We start from the raw sequence: 21,847 nt of genomic DNA on the forward strand, positions 1-21,847 counted from the left end.
GAAGTGACGTACAGGAAATAGCAGAGACACATCATGAAACCAGTATCGATGTCAATTTGATTTCAGTCAAACACGATTCTATATTTAACGTATGGATATCAAGTAGATCATAAATGATGTAGGTGGGAAACACGACCTGGAATGGATGGCGTTGTGCCAAGGAAGTGATATGACAGGAAATATACTTCACAGACATTTCAATTTCAACATATTGTAGTGATAATCGGGGGAGTTATTTTATTTCAATAATATCAAAATAGATTGGCCAACATGCATAGCACAAATCTCTATAAGTACATACTCCACATTTTTGGGTTTCACTACACGGACTTCCGTCGGGTTTGTTCATTGACGCGTTTTTGTTTTCCTCTCGTCAAATTCAAGATATTCTTCCCCTGACAAGTCCCAGCACAACTTCATAACCCCCGAGGAAAAGAAGAAGAAAAAAACCCACCAGAAACAAAACAAAAGCAAACAAACAATCAAACACAGAATAGATATATAAAAAACAAAACAAAAAAAAAACAACACATATACATCAGGCAGAAACTTTAATAGTCACGTGGACTGTATAATAGACACACGTGGACTGTATAAAAGACACACGTGGACTGTATAAAAGACACACGTGGACTGTATAAAAGACACGTGGACTGTATAAAAGACACACGTGGACTGTATAAAAGACACACGTAGACTGTATAAAAGACACGTGGACTGTATAAAAGACACACGTGGACTGTATAAAAGACACGTGGACTGTATAAAAAGACACACGTGGACTGTATAAAAGACACGTGGACTGTATAAAAGACACACGTGGACTGTATAAAAGACACACGTAGACTGTATAAAAGACACACGTAGACTGTATAAAAGACACGTGGACTGTATAAAAGACACACGTAGACTGTATAAAAGACACACGTGGACTGTATAAAAGACACACGTGGACTGTATAAAAGACACGTGGACTGTATAAAAGACACACGTGGACTGTATAAAAGACACACGTGGACTGTATAAAAGACACACGTGGACTGTATAAAAGACACACGTGGACTGTATAAAAGACACACGTAGACTGTATAAAAGACACACGTAGACTGTATAAAAGACACGTGGACTGTATAAAAGACACACGTGGACTGTATAAAAGACACGTGGACTGTATAAAAAGACACACGTGGACTGTATAAAAGACACGTGGACTGTATAAAAGACACACGTAGACTGTATAAAAGACACGTGGACTGTATAAAAAGACACACGTGGACTGTATAAAAGACACGTGGACTGTATAAAAGACAAATACTATTAACGATTTAGCATGTTTCAGCGTCCTATGCACTCTCAGAGGTGTACTGTTGATTTTATTATAATTACACGATGATAGAATGACACTAAGAAATTAATCAGAATTTAAGACCAACGAATACTTTTATCACGTTGTCGAGTTTTCTCTGAACTTCGCATTCGATGGTTTATAATTAACTATTCTATCTCCACCGAAATAATTTTGTTTGGTGGCAATGCCATTGAACTAACAAATGAGGATATTTCTTTATTTTTTTTTCGTATGTCCAGGACTTTATTATCAGATCGAAGAGATTCGAATGATTGTTCATTTGCCCAATACGTAGCTATAAAAAGCGTGGTGCTTATCACATTTAGACTTTGCACATTGGCAAAGGTAACTTACTCGTTTTCTATAATCTCACCTTTTCACTTCCTCTATACTCACTCTATAATTTTACGTATCTTCTTAGATCTATGTACACACATTTATACGTCTATTAATTTCTTTCCTGCTCCACGCTGTATCTGAACAGGTATACGTTTTAGAAACGAACACGAATTTATGTAACTTCTAAAAATAAATTCTGAATCCGATTCATATGCAGAAAAATGATGTAATGTGTTACGTTCATGTATATGTTTATATGAATGAAATAAAGTTTATATCAATCAAAATCAGACGAAATACTTTATTTAGAACGTACATATATATGTAAAAAATAACATATATCAAACATAACAATATTAGTGTGGATAGTTTCGTGATCACGGATGTCTGTATGATTCTCCATGTACAAGCTTGTAGAAAGCCGACTGGGAGTTCTTAAGAAGATTTTCTGGGGAATCCAATTCGACCACCCGACCCTGGTCCATCACTAACACTCGGTCGCTGTCCATTATGGTGTTGATACGATGGGCAATGGTTAGCACTGTACTGTCCTCAAACTCCTGGCGGATTGTCACCTGTATCAACATGTCTGTCTCCAAGTCTACACTGGCTGTGGCCTCATCAATACACAACACCTGTAATGGAATATTAGATTAAATGGCATACGAGTGTTCGCAACAACAGCGATGTCAAGAGTGATGCCGTTATACAGTGGGGGTATGGTTACGATGAAGTGATGAAGGGAATCGTCCCCTACGTTGCGGGTGTGATAGAGAAATCTTCAACCCGAGGAGTGTTGATCCTGGCTTATCTTACGGAAAGAGTTGCCGAGGGCTAAACAATAAAATATCCCCACTCGGATAGATTTCTCATCCGCGTCCTCAAGTACACGCATGGTTATTTTTCTCTTATCATACTTTTTATTTACGCAGGGTCTAGTTCAAATATATTTTCAATTCAATGCATCAAAGTGTTGGTGTGACGTGATTGAATTGGCGGCAAGACGTCACGGCATTGTTGTCAGACGGTGCTATCTGACATATCCTAGGATAGTGAAAGCATGAATGACGAAAAGAACGTGATCCTATTGTTAGAGATGACGTTTCAGAAAATCTAGGTAGAGATTATAGACAGATGCATCTTATATACTGAACCTGCCAAAATTTAATGAACCTGTGAAGTGTAGGAAAAGAATAGCTTTCCCAACGTTGAGGGCCAGGCAAAGCATGCTCATCCTAAGAGTGAAATTCTTGATCGGCTGACCTGCATCTCCTTCAAGGATTGGACACAAAGGATCCAACGGATTGGACTTAAATGGATGGACATAAAGGATTGGACATACATGGTTGGACATAAAGGATTGGACATACATGGTTGGACATAAAGGATTGGACATAAAGGATTGGACATAAACTATTCTAATCGCGAAGTTTGAGATTTCGTTGATACGCCTCTATGTACACTGTAGGGGTTGTAAATTTCTCCCATTCATATCATTCATGTTCCCAAGTATGGCACCAGCGAGTTCTGCCTGTTTCTTAATCAATACACAAGAACTGAAAATGAATCAATCTATATCAAATACAACAAAATATGTATCTAACAACTATTAATTAAATTCGATACTCTTGTTTCTTATTTGCGTCTCCTCAACAATAAACTATTGTTTCCCCAATTCAGTTTTAACATTTATTTCGAACTTTCTTCGGTTTCCCCCTTCATTTAAATTAAATATCAATTAAATATGCCCTTAGTATCACTAACGAGTACTGAGAGGAAGAAACAGCAGTATGATTGAATTTATTCAGTTTTGCTTTACTGTATGTACCCCTCAATATAGATTGAAAGGTGCTAATAATAACTTGTGTACAATCTTTTGGATTGAAGGTGGTAGACACTACTGGCGGACCTACGTCACGTTTTTATTAGTAACTTTGATTAAGTAACCAGTAAATAGTTTGAAAACTTATACAATGTATTTACTATAGGTTTCTTACCTTTCCTTTGGTGAAAAATGATGTAGAATTTTCAAAGCGAAATGTGTCTAACTTTGGTATTAGTGAGAAGTGCCCTAGCCAGACACATGAGTTGTCTTTGTCCCACAGAGATATGTCTTACCTTGGCTTTGGTGAGGAGTGCCCTAGCCAGACACATGAGTTGTCTTTGTCCCACAGAGAAATGTCTCCCTTTTTCGGACACTTGTCCCTCGAGTCCCCCGAGTCTATTGACTGGCTGACGGAGGTGACATTTATATAGGACTCCCCAAAGTTCCTCATCACTGTAACACGAGGTTGGGTCAAGGTTCTCCCTCACTGTACCACTGAAGAGGAATGGGTCCTGAGGAATAACAGCGAGGTGGCGTCTGAAAAACAATACTTATGTTATGTAATCATATTTAATTAATTCTAAAGGAGACCCCTTTTCCACACGAAACTTTTTAAACGTGAATATTTATATACAGCCCCCGAATTTAGACTAAAACATTAACATCTAAAGCTTGTTCCTAACCTGACGTCTTTGAGATCCAGTTGTTTTGTGTTCAACCCATCAATGGTGATGTCCCCAGATCTTATCTCTACAGTACGGAACAGTGTCTGGAAGAGACTAGACTTCCCAGAACCAGTCCGCCCCACAATTCCCAGCTTTTCTGCGTGTCGTGTGCAGAACGAAAGACCCTTCAGGGCGTTTGGCAGACCATCCCGATACTTCATGTAGACGTCACGGTAGCTGACCACACCAGCAGTAGGCCATGAAGGAGGCGACTGTAGAATACAATCCGAAACATTTACGTTTATCTATTATTCATTCGTTATTATTCATAATAATTTGGAAGCTATCAACAATTTAATGTTAGGTTGCTCACTTGTGCTCAGCTTAGAATTTCAGCTAAGAGCCTGCTGAAATGATATGCATAGTTTTTTTTTCACTTTTATTATTAACCACAGATATACATCTATATCAAACATATCTATTCCGATCGAGAACTTATAATGAACAGTTCAAATATTATCACTTAATCACATTTGCTTATTTACAAAATAATAGAATGACAAAAACTGTTTATTTGTCCGTACTGGTGTACTTATAAAATATACATTCGTTTGGCTGTGTATGTACTGTGTAACTTACCTGTGTACTTAGGTTACGTATTTCTGTACACTTTTGTTAAGTCCTGTATTTCGTATATTTGTACCTATAATGTTACTTACCTGTGTACCTTCCCACTTTTCACTTGGGATGTCCTCTACATATTGCTGTATTCTTTCTACGCTCACTATATCTTTCTGGGTCTCTGCCAAACGGCAGGCGAGATCGTCCAAAAGGTTAGTCAGTGAGAGAATGTATGAAATGGCTAGTCCAACAATACCTAAGGATATCAATAAATCGTGGAAATCATTAATAGCATTACCAAATCGGAATATTTAGAGCAAGTGGTCAATTAATTGCAATCTTACATTTGTGAAAAGCTCGTGTTTCCATACATGTACTTACTTGGGTCGATACCATGGATACTGTGTTCCAGTACTGCTAGAAAGGCTATCCCCGTAACCATGACGTTAACAATAGTCTGTGACTGTATCCATAACCAATTACCGATATTATGGCCTGTATAACGAGCCTCCAACCATTTTTCCATACACTGAAAGTGCTGGTCTTTAAATCTAAAACAATATGAATATTTATTCCAGTTGCTTTAATATTGTTAGTTGTAACTCTTCCCCCCAAGTAAACATTTATCTGATAAGCTTTCTCAGCAAACAATTTTGTTAATGATACTATTTCACAAATAGTTTTGATACATTATTACCACATTGATTCCATTCTGTCTTATTGTGACGAAAAGTGGAAAAATACGATAGTTTGGTACTAATATTAGCCAGTTGTTACAGCATAAGGGAATTATTCAGGAACGGATGGTCAAGATTATTTAGTGGCAGAGGTTTGGCGTCACTTTTTATTTCATACCTTAAATCTGAAGAATTCATGAATACTGTTACACATTCAGAAAACACACACGTATTTGATATTGCGTAAAGAACAATAAAGATTATCGACAGTGCAACAAACCAGCTCAAAATCGATGAAAGGCGGGCTACATATGAACAAAAATATACAAATGTAAAGATTTCTATGAGGACCCCCGATAAAGTCCAAAGAGATTAAGACCATGTGTTCCGTAAAAGTAAGCGTCCGAACAACGTCACAAAACTCAAATTAGAGTTAGGATGGTGACAACGAACAACTAGACATATCAACCCTCGTCTTATACGCCTGACGTCATATCGCATAATAAATAAAATATTTCAAAATGAGATAATTATGTTGACCATAAAATTTCGAATGCAGTATTGCCTATTACACCTTCTGTCTTTCTGCGTTTTAACAATTGTTCAGGACTATTATGATTTTCTAATTCCGCTTTCGGTTGTCCAGATTTTGTGGTTACGCATTAATAATGAGCCCAAGAGGGACGAAACATTTACATTATACAAACCAGTAATTCAGGAAAAAACTAAATCGGCATGATACGAAAGAGTTATTTTAAAAAATCTGAGCATTATTACCTAATCTAATTTGAATCTTTGCAAACTTTGTTTGAAATTGTATAGCATGGACTCCTTTTTAGCAAAGAATACAATGTACAATATGAAGCATATTTGTTTTGCCCACGTTTGGTTTTATCCGGTTTGACAGAACAGTTTATTTTATTTTGACTTTTCTCCACCCTTCCGGCCTTTGAAAAGGGACCAAATAATTCACCACAAACTTCTGAAAGTTTTGTTATACCGACCTTTTAGTGTCACGGAAGGCTCGTATCGTAACCACTCCTGATAAAGTCTCCGAGAATTGTGAAAAGATCGGAGAACGTTTAAGGCTTGAAATTCGTCTGACCTCGCGGGACGTATGACGGTATATATCCTGTCAACAAAAACGCTATTCAAATAAATCAAGTTTAATCAACTGAAACAAGGCAAGCAAAACGTTTAAAACATTCAATTATCAACTCTTCTCATCCACTCATGCAAAGTGAACATGTTCAACAACCACTGGGACAAGGTTAAGAAAATTTTGTACTAGATAATTCTGTCAGCACTATTCTGGAATTCTGATTATTGATTGTCCGAAATGTCGATTCATCCATTCTTCTTTTGACAAACTTGATGTCTTAGCCGAGTTACATGTATTTGCTCCTTTAAATGTGAAACAAACACGAATAAATTTACGACATTACACCAAACACATTCTATAGTGAAACAAGATAGCATAGTTAAATGGATAAAATAACAGTCATAGCCTTCACATACAGTATCCCCGCCAATTCTGAAGTAGATTAGCAATACGATATTGAGAGGTTACACGAATGCTTGATGAATATGGTATTTCTTTCACTCTCGTTAGTTCTTTTTCGAAACATACTATTGAAGTTTTATTCCACATGTGCTGTAACTTATTTGTTATTCAAGAGTTGTAATGATTATTCCATGCCTTGGGATTTGAATAACAGACACCTATCATATGAGAAATTATTTCAGACAAATTTGGAATGAAAATTTAACACATAATAAAATGGCAATTAAATCTTGGAAACAAATACGATTACTTTGTAACATACAATGGCTGATAAGAAATTAGATGAAAGAGACTAATAATTTAAATGGAGCATCTATGAATATTATAAACCTTAGACATAACTTTTCATTCTATTGACCTTCATACGAGACCTAACTAGGCAAAATGCACAAAATATTATCTTCTTGTTTAAAAGCTTTAAGAAATCAACAAATAAAAATGAAGGCTATTTTCTTTTTAAATAGGCACCTCAGTAATGTAATATTTATGCGAAATAAATACCTGCACGTGGTAATATACCGCTGCAACAGGGATCAAAACTAGGATAAACCAAGGCATACTATAACTCGCGATGATTACAATTCCAATTATTCCAAACAGCTTGCATAAAACCATATTTATCAAATATCCAAGATTGTCGTCGATGGTTCCAATGTCTGAAGAAAATCTATTGAGAATCCGGCCTATTGGAGTCACATCGAAGAATGACATTGGCGCCTACAAATAAGCAATAAACAGAGTTACACCTGAACAAATATGATTGTCTGATTGTATTGTGTGACATAGCCAATGAAGTCAAAAACATTTTATCTACGTAAGTGTACCTACCTTAAGTATAGAAGTAAGTAGTTGGCTATGCATAGTCTTAGCCATACGTATACCTCCGTATGCGACAAGGATTTCTTTTGCTAAGGAGAAGAGAGAGTAAAGTGATCCTAAGATCCCGTATATCGTTATGTAGTAGATAACACTGCTATGATTGACCACCAAACTGCCACCGTCGTAATTCAAACCAAATACTGGATCTAATCTGCAGTAGGAAGTAGATACACATAACACGCTAATTTACATTCCTATGTACTTATTTATAATAACATTGAATTTAGATCCTGATTCGCACGAAAGTCCTGATTTATTGATATTATACTTGTAAAATAGCACACCTGTTAAATATATATTGTTGGTATCAACAACTATCTGGCCCACTTTCATCAGTATTCGAAAATTCCTTCACTGGTAATTATAATTTTCCATAGGAAGGTTTAACAGAGTGAAGCGAAAATTCCATAACCATGAATTTGTCCTTAAATTCAAAAATGCTTTACTGCGGGCAATTATAAGCTACGGAACGTCTTTAGGTAAGGAGATGTGATGAAACTAGGTCCAGATTTGTCACATATCTTGGTGAACCCGATGTGCTCTTTTATACAACCATTGCATGTATTGGTTTTAATACATGTATAAGTTTATAAAAAAAAAACCATTCCATTGGATTGGTAAATACAAATTCTAGTCACAGATCTCAATTCAAAACTACAGCTGTGTGGATAAATGTTTTATATATCCTCTTACCTAGTCGGTGAAGACGTGTTGTCATGGAAACAGAGATGCCCGGAAACGGAGGTGCTGTTGTCGGTCATGGTCAATCCGGTTACCCAATGAGTTAAGAACCAGTCGTTAATCTTCTCCAAAGCTTAAAGACGTGTAACATAATGTATGTTAGCTTATCTGAATACACATATATGTTCGTTTGAATCTTATTTGTAGTAGAATTAAGTGAAAATGAAAAGACTTACACGAGCTATTATATAACTTTGATATACCTTCCTTAAAGACAACAGACAGGACCATGGCTATAGGTAGCCATTTACCCAGCGCTGCAAAGAAGGCCTTGTACACGCGTGTCTTTATTTCTCCAGTAGCTCTCACTTCCTCTCCCAGGCTTCCGTCATAGTCGTTGTCGTCAATGCAATGGTGTTCAGATTCAGTTTTGTGTGAGGATGGTTGATGTTCAAGTATTGTGTCATTAAGAATTTCTGATGAAAGACCTGTTTAAGAAAAAACAAAACAAAAAACACACACAATTATACGCAAGCGTCAGCATTTGACGAATAAATCGGAACCCAAAGTTGATAAAACGATTTCAACACCTTAACTTTATTACTTGTGTGAATTAGGAACTACGTTTAAATATGATACTATATCAAAGACAACTGATATCAATGGATAAAAAATAGCAAAAACTGACTCTAATCGATATCAAGGAAAAGAGTGACTTACCAACTTTAGAAATACCTCCATCGTCCAGAACAACGACCATATCTGATTTTCTCAGGAATTTGGTGTGATGTGTGCAAAGGATTCTGGTCTTATTCTGGAGTAATCCCATGATGCACTTTTTATATATACAGTGTGCGACGTGACCATCCACTGCAGCTAGAGGATCATCGAGGAGATACACATCCTTATCCTGGAGACGACACAATAACATAGCACGGAATATAGAAATAACACTAGTATCTCAATAAAGTCTGTGTTTCGGCCATTGCTGTCTTACCTGATATATTGCTCTAGCGAGGGCTAGCCTAGATTTTTGACCTCCACTCAAAGTAACACCATTTTCACCAACTTCCGTCCTGTCCCCTGCTGGTAACATCTAAAACATGGTATAACCATGATTTTATAATAAAATGTGATAAAAAAAATAGCATGCTTCGTTATAATCTTAAATGAGAAGATATCAAAAAATACAAATTCTAACACGATTCGTTTGCAACGCGTGTTTTGATTGGTTGCGGACCGACTTCTAATCTGCGATAGAACCATGACATATCATGTTAAGTCACGCCCCGTTTCTAATCAAAACAATATGGCGTCAAGTTCGACTCGTAGCGAAATTCAACACTCTGCACCATTTATGATTGATCATGATGACCCGTGAAATTGGAATCGAAAGTGAAGAAATCGAATAGAATGAATTAACTTAATAAATTTAACAAAAATCGTTAACTTCATTCTTACCGTCATTTATTGATTGAAACGTTCATTTCGTCCGTGTGTAAGCATCTAAGGTCAAGTAAAATCCGAAATGAAATGGAACAAGTGCACATAACTTTCATATAACGATTGAGCCTATAGAAACACATCAACTCTGACTTTGTCAAAACGCCCATGTCGTTTTGCATACTGCATAAATCCAAATATGTCTTTAAATCTTCTGTAACAGGACTTTCACAACAATCCAAATACACCGCTTCGTCAACATACAGATCGAACTGTCGCCAGTATGGGCGTGGCCAATTGACCGACTTTGAAAGCTTCTCTCTGATTGGTCAATCCGCCACAGTATGACACGTCAGTAACGGAGGTCACAGAGTACTTAACAGCGTACTTGTAGCGATGTAAAACACTGTATCTAAATATATGCGATAGTAAACGTGTTAGAATGGGGATAGTACGTTGTTTTTCGTGGCTATACTGGCGATTAGAACATAAAATTTGGTTTAAACTCTCGACCTATCGGTCTCGAGTTCAAACCAAATGTCATGTTCTAATCGCCAGTATAGCCACTCAAAACAACATACTATCCCCTAATTAAATCATTTTTGTGTTAGTTACCTCCCCTTTTATATTTTTGCATATTGTAAATCTTTTAATTTTCCTGGCTTTTTTTTTCTTGAATAACACAATTTCAGTCTCTAGCACCAATGCAAAGCAGCTGTATGGTACAAATCTTTCACTTTTCAGTTTGTTTAAAAGTTCTCTTCACTTTTGCGAAATCCTTTCAATTAAATAGAATTTGACAAAGTTGTAAATTATTACCTGGTACAACAAGAAACACACTCTACATACCTGTATATCTTTGTATAATGATACCGCATCTAAAATCTCAGTATATTTCTTATAGTTAAATGGACTGCCAAACAGGACGTTTTCTCGTATAGTTGCCTGCTGTATCCATGGTTCCTGACTCGCCAGGGCAAATCCTTGATCGAGGTTGGATACAGAAATACGTCCGTCCTCTCTAACCATCTCGGCCATCACAGCGTGTAGGAAGGAACTTTTACCTGCACCTACTTTACCGATCACTCCTATGAACTGGCCCTGCACAGTAAACGAAATGAACGACCAGGAATTATCATTTTTCACTTTCCAAATGTTGTTTAGCCTCACTACTCATTAAAGTTTATCGATAGCAGAACGTTTATGTTTAATAACAATTACTTGTGTGTTGTACTCCGTAGGTTGCATTACATGTACTTTTTATTGGTAAGAATATTTTCCTTATATGTATATAATTAAATTGTTAGAAACAAGAATTCTTATTGGCTTATTTTTCACACTTTCAAATCATCGAAAAGGCCGTTGTTTGTTACGTTGCCTTTGATGGGATAATAATCCAACAAAAGAAAAAAATGAGTTTAATAAGTAGATCACATCCAACGAGTTGATATATCTTGATTTTTAGGTGAGGATAGTTATCCTTTGTAATAAGATTGGATATACCTTATTCAGTCGGGACAATCTACAGTTATACAGTTAAATGATAAATATATAGACCATACATATACCTCATGAGTTAGCATTGAGCGTGTATAGATAACGACAGGTGTCAATTGAAACCTTGTTCTGCATAAGATAAAGATACCGACCAATAATATAAATTGCGTTATATTCAAAGAGTTATCAGGCCGAAATGAAAGTGTGACAAAAGATTAGTCGGCGGTCAGGAAAAAGACGGTTTTGCTTTCCGCGAAATGGCGATTTAAAAACGAATTAAACTTTAAATAAGCCCTTTTTTATATAATCAATGTTGTTGTTGTTGTTGTTGTTGTTTTTTATAATGCTCATACATGTTAACTTACTTTTTTGATATTTATTGTTATATTTTGTAGACTTAGGGTTCCTGATTCAATAGCTTTCTTCTCTGGTTCCAGATTGTTATTATCACATTTTAAGGACTCATTTATGTTCTGATTTTCCCTACCCCAGCTGAATTCTCCACCTTTCACCGATATTATATTGCTGACGCTGGAATCTGAAACAAAACCATGCAATGTCACACCAATACATACATTGGATCCCATGGTATATAATTATATCTAGATAAGATATTATGTATTTCACAAACAAATAAAGCTTACCACATCATCTCAAGAAATATCACCTATTTGACCGAATGCTGCATACCAAACAAAGAGGCCGATATATTTTTATCGGGATGCAATTGGTTATTTTTAAAAATCATCATTGTATGGAAATATACGACATTTTATTATTGGTTTACATCGATCATGAACAATCTTTGTCGAACCTTTCAAATAAAAATAAAAATATATAAAATACTTAATGAAAATTTCCTTAATACAGATATAATAACGGTTGCTTTCCTATATAATTTGTCACTACGATTAGACAGGTCAAATGTCATTTTTAATTTGAGGAAGGACATTTAGTTTACCTTTCATTGCTTTGTAGTAGTTGTTGGGATCAATATCCTCCATCGCTACAAATTTCTCAAGCCTTTCAAGGGAGATAGTTGCCTCTATAATTCCATTAATCACCCTTGTGAGTTTATCCAGTGATTCAATGAGTTTCAGAAACACAGCAAGACTGGTAAACATCTAAAATAAATATATATAACAATAGAAAACGAGTAATGTAGAAATATTTTGGCATGCTGACATCCCGTGTCAAATTAAAATCGTTATGAAGAAAGCGAAAAAAAAGAGAAATGAAAAGAAAAAAAAATCTAAATAAAGTACACATCCAGAAAACATATTCCTTAACAAACACATTTAAAAAACTTAACGATTTATGAGTCTTAAAAAAATCCCAAAAAAACTACATTAACCCTATATTGCACCCTTAATGAATGCTGCATGCTGTAGATTTCGTAATTCATTGTTTATTATTGTATGGAGAAGGCTCTAACTGATTTTGCCTTTTCCGAAATCCTGTCGTGCCTCGAATCTTGCCAATGAAATATTAGAATTTTCGGTCTATAGTGATACATATGTATTAACTTAATAACCTTTGATGCCGTAAGCGTGTTTCCCAGTATGGAGTAGGCGCTGAAGGTCAAAAGGGTCATTAATGTTGGGGTCAAAGTCGTCAGATATCCTACAATGGCGTCAAGAATCTTTTTCTGTCTCATGGTTTGTAGTTCCGCTTTACGCAATTTGTCGATCGCCTCCCGAAAGTGTTCTTCCCAAGTGTAGAACTTGATGTTTTTTATTCCTCCCAACACTTCATTCATCAACTAAATAACATCAGAAAGGCAGTGCATCAAATGACTGTACAAAAGAATCATTCATCAACTAAATGACACAAGGAAGGCAGTGCATAAAATGGCTGTACAGAAGACAATAGCTATTTTTTTCAAATACTTATTAACGAATAGTGGATGGAGGCCAAGTAAATCGAAGTGGTCCTAAAGCAATATCTTTTGATATAAAAAGGGAGTTGCGTAAGGCTTAATAATAGTAGTATTGAACAAATGAAAACATAAAAAATACGAAATACGTAGCCAGTGTCAATATTTGTAGAAATTTTAACAAAAAAGGGTGACGGCAAAACAGAGACTTAGTACATAAGCATAATTTACCACTAGGCAATATCGACGGATTTTTTAAAAGACACGTGTAACGTATATCATACCAACATCATGGTAAACTAGGGGAACTAGGTTCAATAACTTTATGTTCATTAGATGGGTATGTTTTCAGTTCATATTCGTGTTCATATTTGAGTCCTAGGATCGATTATAACCGGAACAAAGACGTTAAGCCCTATCAATCAGTCAATCAATCAATCAGTTCATATTTTTAAACAGAAATTAATGACAACAATGCTGGCAAATAATATTCCACTTTAAAGCAATGTATTTGTTTGTCAAGGTTCAAATTTTTTTCATGAAAATATCGACCACAGCAGGAGGTCTGTCCATCTTCTAATGCCATCATACGACATAGAAAAGGTTATGAAATAAAGGAAATACACAAACAAAAACATTCGTAAACGATGCATGCTGGTACTAAGACATATAGGGTCACTCCATGAGGTCAAATCAAATCATTGATGAAATAACCAGATTAATTTTTTATGTAAATTTTTGTTAGAATTTAAAACTTTTGGAATTGAGGTTGGATTTAACCTTGTTGGGAGTCATTCTTAATATATTCTACCATACAATAAAAATCTACCACAAGCATGTCCCTACTTACCCTCAGTCTCCTATCCTTTTGTTCCATAAGTGTCTTGCAGAGCGTTATCTGCTTTGCTGATATTTTCCTGATTATGACGACAAGTACAAAAGTGACTACCAATCCTCCAAGGAATGCCACTCCCACAAGGTGATAAAGGACACACATACATATAATGATTTGAGTAGGAATAATCCATAGCTTATGGAAATAGACATAAAAGAATACCATTCTGTCTGTGTCGGCGCCGAGAAAATTGACAAGTTCACCAGTAGTGAACCGTGATAGGGAAACGGAATTTAATGTTAAAACTTTCTGGTATATTATTGTCATTATCGAGATCCTAACTTTGAAATAAATATGCATTGTCATATATTCATAAATAGTGTCAACAAGCACAATAGAAACACCCGACAAAAACAATGTTAAAACATAGCGATAGCCAAAGTGGGACGGTTCTTCGCTATTTTCAAGAAACGATATCAACTTCCACATTGATACAGTATACGTAAAGCCTATAAGCTTGTCCAGCAAGTCCAATAAACCACATCGTAGATAGAAATCCTTGCCATATGCCTTATTAAGTGACCTCATCAATGTGGTCTTTTTATTCTTCCGATCATGATGTGGTTGTGTAGTAATGCCATGCAGTATTTTGAGGAAGCGTTTGTGAACTGCTTTCACTTTTAGGCTGTTTGGCAATGGGAACATGTCCTTTGAGGACAGACTTTCACTGTGGCGTCCCTTTTCCAGCAGAGGACGTACCCAGTTACACGTTAACAAGGAGAACAGAGAAACGTCATCCTCATTGATAACAGGAGGATTCGGGTCTTTATGAGATTTCTGTTTTTGGGACGAGGTCGGTTGTTTTCCCCGAGAGTATTTGCACGTCAGCCAATATACAAATTGTAGACTAATGATGATTATGAATATATAAGCAAATGTAGAGTTAGTAAACCCGAATATTTGTTCTTCAATCATGTCAAGGAGAATGGAGATATCCATACTCACTAAGATTGTGTCATCAGCCTCATTGATATGTGTAATATTTTTGTTTCAGTCGACGTACTGAGCCCTGGAATCTAGGGATCCTATTTCTGTAGATTAGCTTTTTAACTGAAAAAGACAAAATACAATGTATCTCAATATATGAGAATAGACTCTGCAAAGAACTTCGCTTTTAAAGGGATACACGTATGTATTGATTTTAAACGTGACGTGCATCAAGAGTGGACATTGTGTACTGTATATCTGTCCCTAATACGACTTGATGTACATTAATAGTGGACATAGTGTACTGTATATCTGTCACTAATACGACTTGATGTACATTAATAGTGGACATAGTGTACTGTATATCTGTCACTAATACGACTTGATGTACATTAATAGTGGACATAGTGTACTGTATATCTGTCACTAATACGACTTGATGTACATTAATAGTGGACATAGTGTACTGTATATCTGTCACTAATACGACTTGATGTACATCAATAGTGGACATTGTATGTACATCAAGAGGGGACAATGTGTATTGTATATCTGTCGCTAATAAGAGTATTTATACTGTATAAAATTCTGATAGGTAAGGCACGGCAGGCAACAACAACACAGCTGTAGAAATATACTAAATATATGTCAAGTTATCTCCCCTGGTCACCTTAGAAGAATCCAGAGAATGGGCAATGTTTGGTGCGTATATGTAGAGAATGTGCATGAAAGCGTAACTTTGCTTTCGCGTTGGGTCAATCTTAGGGGAAAACGAGCATGACCCTGAAATCCACACAATAGGCAAAACTTGAAAGTGCCGCTAACTTCTGACGATGACCAATTAGAAATGAGGTTGGAATCGAAATGACAGAGAGAAGGACAGAATGAAAAATAAGCTAACGAACTGCGACGGACAACTACATAGTGCTCACTCTGAACCTGACGTTAGATAATATCAGGAAATACAAAATTTGTACAAATTGGTCATACGTCGCTCATGCAAAGTATTTTAATGACTGGCTATACAATGGATGCACTAAATTCACAAGCAGGCGGACAGCACAAAGGAAATGGTAAGCGATAACGCTATCCTCGAAACTTCAAGTATTACGTTCACTTTCGTTCTTTGCATCCCTGGAATATGTCAAATTACGTAAGTATTTAAAATATTAGTTTTTGGTAAATCATTGCAAGCTGGGGAAGTTGGAGGTCAGTTAAATTTACCATATGACCATACTGAAATCAAATATTTTGACCTTTTTCCACAAAATATTTTTTTGATAAACCTCAATTCTTTAACCTATACATTATAACAAAACAAAACAAAATTGATCTAAGATAAGTTATTGATGTGATCATGTACATGTAAGGAGGAAGGGGGGGGGGGGGGGGGGGGGGGGGGGGATTCTTGATTTTTTTTTCCACAAAATACTTCCTCAATTCCTTAAACTATAGTACATTATAGCAAAACTAAATTGGTAAGATAGGTTTTTGATGTGATCATGCAAGTGTGATATAGTAGTGTAATAAGTAGAATTGATCAATATATATTAATCAATTTTACATAAATCCCTTTATCTATACATTATAACAAATCTAAATTGGTCTAAGATAAGTGATATTGATGTGAGTCATGTGACCCTCCCCCTCCATCAAGAAATAGTTTTTTTACGAAATCTTTCATAAGTTTACTTCAATTGATTGATTAATGTGGTCATGGTAAAGTGACCCCGACCTGCTCAAGCTTGCAATGATCTACCTCAAACTAATATTATAAATACTTTATATTTTTGAAGTAAACTTATAAAAGTAAGGTGAAAAAGATATCAAAGTATTGTAAAGGTAGTGGAAGGCCCATCATCATCACTTTCTACGTTTCTATCACCTGCCTATCCCAACTTATTTTTTTCAAGTTTTGATGTATAGAGTAATAGAATAATTGAAGTAAACTAATAAAAGGTTTGGTAAAAAAAATTAATGCTTAGTTTCTTGATGGGGAGGAGGGGGGGGGGGGGGGGTCAATTTACCATGGCTATGGTAAAGTGACACCCCCCCCCCTCCTCCCCCTCATTTCATGACTCACATTAAATTCACTGATCACGATTCAATTCAATTTTTTTTAAATGTATAGATTAATGAATTGAGGTTTATAGAAAAATATTTAGCGAAAAAAAATTAAATCCACAAAAAATGTCAAAATCGCTATTGGTGCCAGGGAACAAACACGACCAATCCCTAAACTGACACATTTAAAAAAAAATATCACAGAGGAGCGACGACCAAGTTCAAAGTCATCAATAAAAAGCTATGACGATGTACATCACAATGTCAGACTAATCCTTTTGTTTCAACCAGAAGGCCGAGGGAATTGAGCCTTCGGTTTTCCTATCTTCAAGGGGTGAAGAAAGTGAAAGTGAACGTGTAAACCCTGGAATATTGAGGATGTGAAAACGCTGAAGAGAGTGAAAGTGAGCATGAGAATGAAGACAATAAGAAAGAATCTGATGCCACTCAAGGGATGGGATGAAAACGACAAGCTTACAATCAAGAAGGAATATAACAGGAAGGAAAAGTTGGTCAAGGAACACGAGTGTGTAAAAATAATATGGACAAGTTCTTACCTGGATACCAAAGATTACCAATGGTATAATGTATCAATTGAACGACTTTGAAAATATACTTTTGTTTTAATATGATATTTAGTCATTTAATCAGTCCATATATAATTATTCAAAACTATCAAGCATGACTATACTGCATTTGTTCTATAAGATGCAGAACTAGAAATACATCTGTCTATGAGTGTAAAATAAATATAATACACAGAAGACTGATGTGCAGGTAGAGGACTCGCAATTACTTGGAGACCCAGGATTACGACAACAGTGTCATCGTTTCTATTTACGAGTAGTGTTTATTTATAGATTATCTTGATATATACACTGCCCTCCAAAAGTTCTGTTACACTTGGAACGTTTAAACTTCTTTGAAGTTGCAGGGAGAGGGAATGGAGGGTCCTATTTTCCATAATGTTCAAAAATGAATAAAAATATTGGGGGGTTTTTACGGACACAAATAAAAGTAATTGTTTAACTAATTAACAGTAAAAAAAATGTAAGAAATAGATTTTTTGAAATTTATATTAAACAAAGAGGGAAATTTCCAGAATGTTGCATTTTGAGGATTTCCATTGTTTTAACATTTGAATTCATGAACAAATACATCCTAAGAAGTTAAGATTCTAACAAATCGTAATAAAGACTTCGAGATTAACTTCGCTGTATTTTACGTAATAATTGTAACAGGACTTTTGGAGGGCACTGTATATCTGTTATATCTTACTCCACCTCATAGTAGCATTATAGCTCATTATAGATAAGTATATATACATCATGTTCTAAGTTAAAATCACCCCTCTGTACTACTGCATATTATGTATACATTTAAGTCGTAAAATCAACTGATCGTAGTCCAAAGTTATCTAAATTGAAATTTTAAGGATTCAAATTGAAATCAGCTGTACTCCAACCTTCATGGGTATCGTAAGTATAACCTATTTATGACGTTGCCTATCATTTTTTTGTGATAACATATTGTTATAATCCATATAAGTGTGGCAGAGCTAAGTCTAAGATACGTTTTTGATGTGATCATGTAAGGGGGAGGAAGGTGGGAGGGGGGGGGGGGGGGGTCACTTTACCATGACTATGGTAAAGTGATCCCCCCCCCCCTTTCCTTCCAATACCTTTACAATACTTTGATTTTTTTCACCAAACTTTTATAAGGTAACTTTGATAATAAAGTACAATATTACAATATTAGTTTAGGGTAGATCATTTCAAGCTTTGGCATGTGGGGGTCACTTAACTATGACCATAATGAAATAAAAAAAATAATTTTGTTGTGATTGACTTTTTTTCCAGAAAATATCTATTCAGTAAACATCAATTCCTTAATCGATGCATTAAGTATAACAGAACCATATTGATCTAAGATAAGTTTTTGATGTGATCATGTACATGTAAGGAGGAAGGGGGGGGGGGGGGGGGGGGGGGGTCACACACACACACACACACACACACACACACACACACACACCCCTCCCCCATTCCCTTCCACTACTTTTACAATACTTTGATATATCTTTTTCACCAAACTTTTGTAACAAGTTTACTTCACAAAAAATTACGTAAGTATTTAAAATATTAGTTTTTGGTAAATCATTGCAAGCTGGGGAAGTTGGAGGTCAGTTAAATTTACCATATGACCATACTGAAATAAAATATTTTGACCTTTTTCCACAAAATATTTTTTTGATAAACCTCAATTCTTTAACCTATACATTATAACAAAACAAAACAAAATTGATCTAAGATAAGTTATTGATGTGATCATGTACATGTAAGGAGGAAGGGGGGGGGGGGGGGGGGGGGGGGGGGGGTTCTTGATTTTTTTTTTCACAAAATACTTTTTTAATGAACCTCAATTCCTTAAACTATAGTACATTATAGCAAAACTAAATTGGTAAGATAGGTTTTTGATGTGATCATGCAAGTGTGATATAGTAGTGTAATAAGTAGAATTGATCAATATATATTAATCAATTTTACATAAATTCCTTTATCTATACATTATAACAAATCTAAATTGGTCTAAGATAAGTGATATTGATGTGAGTCATGTGACCCTCCCCCTCCATCAAGAAATAGTTTTTTTACGAAATCTTTCATAAGTTTACTTCCAGTGATTGATTAATGTGGTCATGGTAAAGTGACCCCCACCTGCTCAAGCTTGCAATGATCTACCTCAAACTAATATTATAAATACTTTATATTTTTGAAGTAAACTTATAAAAGTAAGGTGAAAAAGATATCAAAGTATTGTAAAGGTAGTGGAAGGCCCATCATCGTCACTTTCTACGTTTTTATCACCTGCCTATCCCAACTTATTTTTTTCAAGTTTTGATGTATAGAGTAATAGAATAATTGAAGTAAACTAATAAAAGGTTTGGTAAAAAAAATTAATGCTTAGTTTCTTGATGGGGAGGAGGGGGGGGGGGGGGGTCAATTTACCATGGCCATGGTAAAGTGACCCCCCCCCCCCTCTTCCCCCTCATTTCATGACTCACATTAAATTCACTGATCACGATTCAATTCAATTTTTTTTAAATGTATAGATTAATGAATTGAGGTTTATAGAAAAATATTTAGTGAAAAAAAATTAAATCCACAAAAAATTAGTAAAATACTTTCACTATGATCATGGTAAAGTGGAGGGGGGGGGGGGGGGTCACTTTACCATGGCCATGGTAAAGTGACCCTCCTGTATAAATGACTCATATTAAAATCAGTTATCCCAGACCAATTTTGTTGTTGTTGAAATTTATAGAATTGATTTATACTGATAAAGGTTTTGTGAAAATAAGTCACTTACCATTACCAAAATTTATGATAAAAAAGCTTTATTTCTCCATTGATGTTCTCCATCAACTATTCACCTATATTTCACTCTATAGTCAGGTTACCCATCGAAATTTGTACTGTTTATAATGATACAATGTAGAGTTGAATAAAGATGAAGTCGTAGAGTTGAGGTTCCTCTGTTTATTGGTGCAGGTGGGTATATGATGTGTCCGTACGCAGACGGCTAAGAGCGACCTTGTCCGTGCAAAGCACGGCCGAAGGACCGACGTGTCCGTGCAGACGGGTAGGAATGACTATAGTTTCAATGGAAGGCTACTCTTTTATAATGATCATGATGTGCATCGGCCGGACAGATATATTTCCCCTAACTTAATATGGTTATGGGGTTCGTGACCTGAAGTCTACATGTAAACACCACATTAATTATAACTGCACAAAGATAATTGGATACAACCAGTATTACATGAACATGGTATAGATAACATCCAAGTTGTTTAGAGAACCGAGGTCCATCTAATTATTGGCAAATTAGCTAACATGTGTACATGAAGATATGATTATTTACCAGTTCTAAGTATAATTATATAAACTTCTACTGAACATATTACAGTACAATTGTTTTAATCGAAATATGTCAAATAATATATGGAAATCATAATATAGTGACTCTTGTATGGGGGGTCACTTTACCATGGGGGCGGGGTGTCATTTTACCATAATGGTATTTTGACCCCGGGGTCAATTTACCATGGGGGTCAAAATACCATACTACAGGACCCGGGACCTCTGTCATGCTAGACTTATGCTCAACCGATCGAGCTAAGGAGAAAATCTACCCAGCCGAGCGGTACATTGCGGCTAGTATTTACCAGGGTTACATTAGCCTACATCAATCTGTGATGTGAGCTGTATTTGTACTATTAATTTACCTGAGTAATGCTTATTGTTATTGTTTCCTGTAATATAATATATGTACGTATATGATTTGAAACGTAGATGCCAATGGTCTTTTAAATATTTTGTATATGTTATATATGCATATATACCTTGTTCCAATCAGCGGGATGAATCGTCAGTGATGATCGTGAGCGACTGTGCACAGCGTTAGTGCATGGGTCCACTTATAGTATCCATTTATTTGAACTGTAGTAATGGAATTGACCTAATTCCACTAAAACAGGTGTCGT

At 35.7% G+C, this 21,847-nt stretch overlaps 1 protein-coding gene across 1 annotated transcript; it reads right to left on the minus strand.

The window, feature by feature from the left end:
- Positions 1-1,968: 1,968 nt before the first annotated feature.
- LOC117323615 (multidrug resistance-associated protein 7-like) lies at positions 1,969-14,639 on the minus strand. The gene is made up of 17 exons (XM_033878932.1): positions 14,266-14,639; positions 13,074-13,301; positions 12,501-12,663; positions 11,905-12,077; positions 10,892-11,143; positions 9,597-9,695; positions 9,320-9,509; positions 8,863-9,087; positions 8,612-8,732; positions 7,868-8,069; positions 7,541-7,756; positions 6,480-6,607; positions 5,180-5,349; positions 4,897-5,054; positions 4,196-4,449; positions 3,806-4,049; positions 1,969-2,322 (listed from the first exon to the last, which is right to left on the minus strand). Exons 1-17 carry the CDS (start codon positions 14,614-14,616, stop codon positions 2,065-2,067), a joined length of 3,432 nt encoding a protein of 1,143 aa, XP_033734823.1. The 5' UTR covers positions 14,617-14,639; the 3' UTR covers positions 1,969-2,064.
- Between the last annotated feature and the right edge of the window lie 7,208 nt (positions 14,640-21,847).

The sequence above is a fragment of the Pecten maximus genome, chromosome 3, assembly GCF_902652985.1.
Source record: "Pecten maximus chromosome 3, xPecMax1.1, whole genome shotgun sequence".
Taxonomy (NCBI): domain Eukaryota; kingdom Metazoa; phylum Mollusca; class Bivalvia; order Pectinida; family Pectinidae; genus Pecten; species Pecten maximus.